The sequence below is a fragment of the Nanorana parkeri genome, unplaced genomic scaffold (genome assembly GCF_000935625.1).
Source record: "Nanorana parkeri isolate BGI_ZX_2015 unplaced genomic scaffold, ASM93562v1 scaffold1844, whole genome shotgun sequence".
Lineage (NCBI taxonomy): Eukaryota > Metazoa > Chordata > Amphibia > Anura > Dicroglossidae > Nanorana > Nanorana parkeri.
Window position 1 is genome coordinate 29,851 of NW_017308112.1, and position 6,033 is coordinate 35,883.

The 6,033-nt window shown below is 51.7% G+C and overlaps 1 protein-coding gene across 1 annotated transcript in view; it reads right to left on the reverse strand.

Annotated features, from left to right (window-relative positions):
• Positions 1-6,033, reverse strand: part of DMAP1 (DNA methyltransferase 1 associated protein 1) — a 46,987-nt gene that overhangs the window by 26,633 nt on the left and 14,321 nt on the right. The window contains 1 exon segment of the mRNA XM_018571812.1: positions 1,982-2,167. Within this exon segment, the coding sequence (XP_018427314.1) occupies positions 1,982-2,167 (186 nt within the window).

A 6,033-nucleotide genomic window follows, 5' to 3' on the forward strand; every position in this document is an offset into this window, starting at 1 on the left:
ATTTTACATAATGCTCAGGACAGGAGTAAAGGTCACGCCAGCCCTAAAGATCCCGCCCACACACGATGGAGAAAAAATGATCGATAGAGCAATCGAATAGCTGCCAGAAACGGGTTCATTAAGTACAGATCAGGGGGAGGAGGGACTGATGATGATGGAAGTTGTTCGGGACAGGAAGTGAAGGCGAGAAGCTTCTGTGAAGATGCAGATTTACAGGGAATGGAGAGTATTCAGTTTCAATACAGGAGTTCAGTTTGTGTTTTCAAGCAGACAAAACGTGAAAGTGCAACACGTAAAGGCAGCAGGTAGAAGGACAGTAAGGGCCGAATCTGGGCGGGTGTTCTGCTCAGGGGGAGGGGGTATCCCCAGCACCGGTCGGGTGATTTGCTCAGGGGGAGGGGGGTATCCCCAGCACCGGTCGGGTGATTTGCTCAGGGGGAGGGGGTATCCCCAGCACCGGTCGGGTGATTTGCTCAGGGGGAGGGGGTATCCCCAGCACCGGTCGGGTGATTTGCTCAGGGGGAGGGGGTATCCCCAGCACCGGTCGGGTGATTTGCTCAGGGGGAGGGGGATCTTCACTCCAACAAACTTAAAGGCACAGCACATTTTTTGCAAAAAAGTAATAAACGTAAGAAGTTAAATATATATATATATAATGCGCCTGTATTATATTCTTGTATTCAAACCTGCAGAGAATTGCAACCAAAATCCAATGTGAAAGGATGAAACGGCCGAGAGATGAGATTTACCTTTCTATCACTCTGCTCTCTCCTCCTTCTGGCATGTTCCTTGTGCTGTTGCTCCCTCAGGGGGAGATCCCCCCTCTTGTGTGATTTGGTCACTATTGTCACCAGTGCAGAAATCCAAGTCCTGACCTCCATCCTCCACTCCAGTCTTCTCTATGTCCTCCCCTTCAGTCTCCTATCTGACCTCCGTCCTCCCCTTCAGTCTTCTATCTGACCTCCGTAAGGATGTGATTAACCCCTGAGAGGCTGCATACGCCCTACAGCCGTGCCTAGTTACTTGGCTCAATAGCCGTTTGATTGCAGCCATTAAACATCCAGAAAGGGCGCTCAGGGGAGCGGCCTCGTCCTTGCTATTGATTCAAGGTTTCCCGATTGCCCCCCTGAGCGTAAACAGAGCAGCCGGCGCGGGGTCCTTAGCATGCACGCAGCACACGGGCGGCCTGACACTTGTCAATGATTTTATGCCAGCACCCATCAGGAAGAAGTCATCGCCTCCAGACAAGCGCGAGGTGTTAATTCCAGAAACACCCGACAACCCGGCACACGCAGCGAGACAATGCAGGGCAGGACAAAGGGCCCAACGTACCGGCCGCCGCCGCACGCCAGGACATATCCTCCGGGCGAAGAACTAGAAGTCCCAGCGAACCACAACTACAGGCATCTGTGACCCGTGTGAAGGAACGCAAGATTTCCACTTTTGCTGGTATGGACATAATAAAAGTAAAAGCAATGGTGACAACACGTGTGTGTGTTCACCACCTACTAGGGGGGGGTATAACCCTACACGGGTGGGGGGGATGCTGGGATTTGTAGCTCACCAGCCTAGTAATACCTCATGTAGAGCAGACAGTCCATACAGACCCTGCGCACCAGCGTGGAGCCATACTGAAACATGACAGGGATGTGACAATAAAAACTGAGGTATGATATATATATATATATGTATTTCCCCCATGATGCAATGCGATGCCCCCCCCCCTCTCTTTTGTTGCCGGGGGTGACCCCATGCTGCTCTAGTGCCGGGGTCGGAGGTGACACCATGCTGCTCTAGTGCCGGGGTCGGAGGTGACACCCTGCTGCTCTAGTGCCGGGGTCGGAGGTGACACCCTGCTGATTTGTCCTCTGCTACTATTTAATACATAAGAAAAGTTTGGCAATTCTTCTCACTTGGCCACAGCGACCAGTGTGGCGGACGGGAACACGCGACATCTACACAGGAGGAAGTGGAGTCTTACAGGTTTCTCGGTCTCCTTCTTCTGCGGCAGTTTCTTCTTGGTGGCTTTCCTTTCGGCGCGGCGCAGTTCGGTGGTGGTGTCGGCGGCAGTGATGAGTTTCTGCAGGTCCTGCGCCTTCTTCTCTCTCTCCTTCTTCCTGCTCTCGATTTTCCGCAGCTCTTGGATAAGGTATTCCTCCTCTGACACCTACAGGAAGAGAGACGCAACTGCAGATTAGAGACACGGAGGGGAGCGACGTGCAGAGGGCGCCCCCTACTGGAGGAGACAAAACCCTAAAATCACAACGAGCTTCTCTTATTGTCTCCCTTTGTGTCTGTGAAATATAATATTGGAAGTGTTTTGTTACATTATAATAATAAAAGACAAGAAATCCAGAGCTGTCCTGTGCGCGCTACAATCTTATCTCAAAACAAGGTTATCAGGGAATTTGATAGGACTACAGAACACCTCCAACCATGTTATAACAAATTAATAAATGCGTATAGATACATTGTATCACCAGAAGCCAAAATCCCAAGAAATACCAAATATAAAACAAAAACATTCATACAAAAAGTGATCCGCAGACTGGAGATAATCTCCGTGTACACGTAATATTCTCATATATTTCCCATAAAAGCCCCAAACCATCAACCTCCCAATACATCATCAAACACCTCGTGGTCACAGCACAGGAGCCCCTCATAAAGGGCACAGCGGGCGTACAGACCCGGGAACTCAGCACAGGGATGGTGGGGGCCCCTCATAATGGGCACAGCGGGTGTATAGACCCGGGAACTCAGCACAGGGATGGGGGGAGCCCCTCATAATGGGCACAGCGGGTGTATAGACCCGGGAACTCAGCACAGGGATGGTGGAACCCCTCATAATGGGCACAGCGGGTGTACAGACCCGGGAACTCAGGGCAGACATCTTGCCAATGTTCTACAGAGATAGGACACACTGTCCGAGGGTCTCCAGCATCCATAGAACACGGATGTATCTGTTTTGGGTGAAGTGACCCGTTACCAGGAAGGATTTTCGAGCGGCGATCCCGTTTCCCGGCGGAGGAGCGCTGAGAGAATTTGGAGCCGTTAATAAAGTAAGTAGTGATAACGTGAGCGACCTTCCTGATCCGAAACCTCCTTTCCGCTTTATTGAGCAAAGCGCCGAACTCGGAGAGAACCGACTCCAGACCGCCAGTTCAGGTAACTTTGTACTTCAGTTCAGTGGAATGGGAGACGCGGGGTCAGGAGGCCGGCGCAGTGCCAGGAGAAGTTCTTTCAAACACCAGGCAGAGGAGGAGAATGGATGAGAATGAGGAGCGATGAGCAATGCCGAGACTCACACCGCCCAGCAGGGAAAGGGTTACCCAGACAGATTAACTCCTTCATTCCCCGGCTATTACACCCCAATGCCTATAATATGAGCCATCTGATGTACTCTGCGCAGGAACATCCTGACATCCCGCTGTGTAAACTGGATTCTGGTAGGGACAGCGGAATTCGGGTATACTGCCGCCTACAGGAGGGTTGGACGTTGGCAAAACAGACAAATTGTACACAGCCTCCTCTACCCAGCATGCATCGTTTTTGGAAAAGCAGTAGCAAGGGCAAAGCTGAGACCAAGAGAGGCAGGACCCTCAAGGAAATAAATGTATTGGGAAGTACCAGAATCTTATATTCCTTCTTGTCCTTAGAGGGACACAGGAATTCAGAAACAATCAGGACATCCAAAAGCGAATGAGGGGTGAGCAGCAGCCACCGACAGGCCCCGAAGAAGCGGCTGAGAACCGTCTGCAACTCAGATCTACCTGAAGGACCAACGACTGAAACTGAACCTGATGGGGTGAAGCCCCCTCCAAGATAGGGGAACGATGCCAACGATCATGGAAAGGCCGCTGAGGATCAACCTGATGCTGAAGACCGGGACAGAAGAGATCACCACCAGAGAGGAATGACTCCACATGAAGGAACATGGAGACCGAATCACCCCGAGGCTGTAAACCCCGAAAAAAGGGGGAACAAAAGAACTGCCTGATAAGGGGGAATCAGAACCACATTATGGGGTGGTCAACAGTAAGCAAAAAAACACCGCAGGGCAAGGACCCAACCAGAGCTGTAGCTCGCTCCTTTTGCGCCCAAGGCAAGAACAGAAAATTGTGCCCCCCCCCGCCCAACAGACGTTATGCGGTATGTGACGTCATTTGCCCCGCCTCCAGGATGCCGGTGCGCAGAATGCGCCGGTGGCCAAATCCAAAAGGGCATAAAAATGTGTTTCGTTTGACGGAACTAATGAAAACATTTTTAGTGTCCATTCATTTCGCCCGAAACTAATTTTTAGTCTTTGCACTAGTAGTGTGTGTGTGGTGTGTGGGTCATTTTTTTATTACATTTAATTATTTTTACTGTTGGGGGAGGGGCTTCCGGGAAATATCAGGGGGGTCTAAACAGACCGGTGACATTTCCCTTTTGAAATAGAAAACGAGATTGAGGACACAGAGTCCTCGGCCCATACAGGCGGGGGAGAGCAGCGGGGATCCGAGGAGAAGCTGGAGCCTGTGCCGCTCCTCTTCTCCCTGCTGAGCCGCGGCTATGTTGGCCGCCTGGTGCCCCTGTCGCCAATGGCACCCTGTGCTCACCATGGCAACAGGGGTGAGGGGGTGCAGCCAGGCGGGTCCTGGCTGCGTCCCCTCTCAGCTGCGCCTGAGGCGAGTGCCTCACTCGCCCCATGGTAGCTACAGCCCTGGACCCAACAGAACAAGTCCCCGGAAGAACCTTGGGCAAAACAGGTCCACAAGAAAAGACCAGCCAGTCTACATGTGAAGGGCCCAAATTCTCAGGATCCAGGGAATGAACGTTCCATGTCTGGCACTAGGAGATATCCCACGAACGTTGGACTCATCATAGGACAATGGCCACAACTGCTAAGTGACGCGAGGCTGATGGTGAACACAGGGGTACAAACTAGGGATGCACCGATGCCACTTTTTTAAGACCGAGTACGAGTACCGATACTTTTGATCAAGTACTCGCAGATATCAATTACCGATACTTTTTCTTAAAGGGACAGGTCACATTTTTTCTAAAGCAATACAAGCTAATGCTTTAAGGTCACTTTCTTAATATTATGATTCATGAGATGACGAGGGAGCATGACGCCGGCTTCCCGGCCAATCAGAACGCCGGGCGCTGCGTCATTACACGGCGCCTGGCTTCCGGATTTGCTAGCTTCCTGACCAATCGGGAAGCCGGGCAGCGCGTCATTGCACGCTACCCGGCTTCCTGATTGGCCGGGAAGTCGGCTCCATGCTCTCTCGTCACTTGTGATGAGAGAGCATGGAGCCATTTCCTGGCCAATCAGGAAACTGGGCAGCGTGTAATGATGCGCTGCCCGGCTTCCTGATACAGGAAGTACTCGTGCTAGGTATCGGAGCATTTGGGCGAGTACGAGTACTCACCCAAATACTTGGTATCGGCACCATACTAGTATCGGTACATCCCTAGTACAAACCCACAGATTCAGCCTGACAGATCGGTGGTAGGGTGCAGAAGAGGTAGGCAAGGATGAAAGGTAATACCCCAGACAGGGGAAAATGGTCACCAGAAGAAAAAGAGACTTAACACCTGGAGGCATCTCTGGGCCTAGACAGGGAACCTCTGCAGGGTGTGACCAACCTTGAGGACAGAACAGTTCTAAGAATCTCCTGAACCCGCCTCAGTAAAGTATCTGTAGGGGAGAACTGAGGAAAGCATACAGGGGCTGCTCTACAATTGGTCTGTATGCCAGTGTCCTAACCTCCTGTAGGCGGCAGTATAAGCCGATTGTATTCAAATTTCTGGGTCCCACAAACGCTGAGTTCTGCAGAGGGGCCATCCCCGGATTGCAACGGTTAAGTCCTCATCTTTGTCTAGGGAACGGAGCAAAGCAGATTTACCTACCTGATCCCCATACACTGGCAGCCAGCGGTCTCCCCTTCTCCCCCTCCACTCCGGCTGGTGGAACTTCCCTTGGCATCCACACATCTAATGCAGGTCTATAGATGGGATGTCAGAGGTCACTAGACTGGCGGA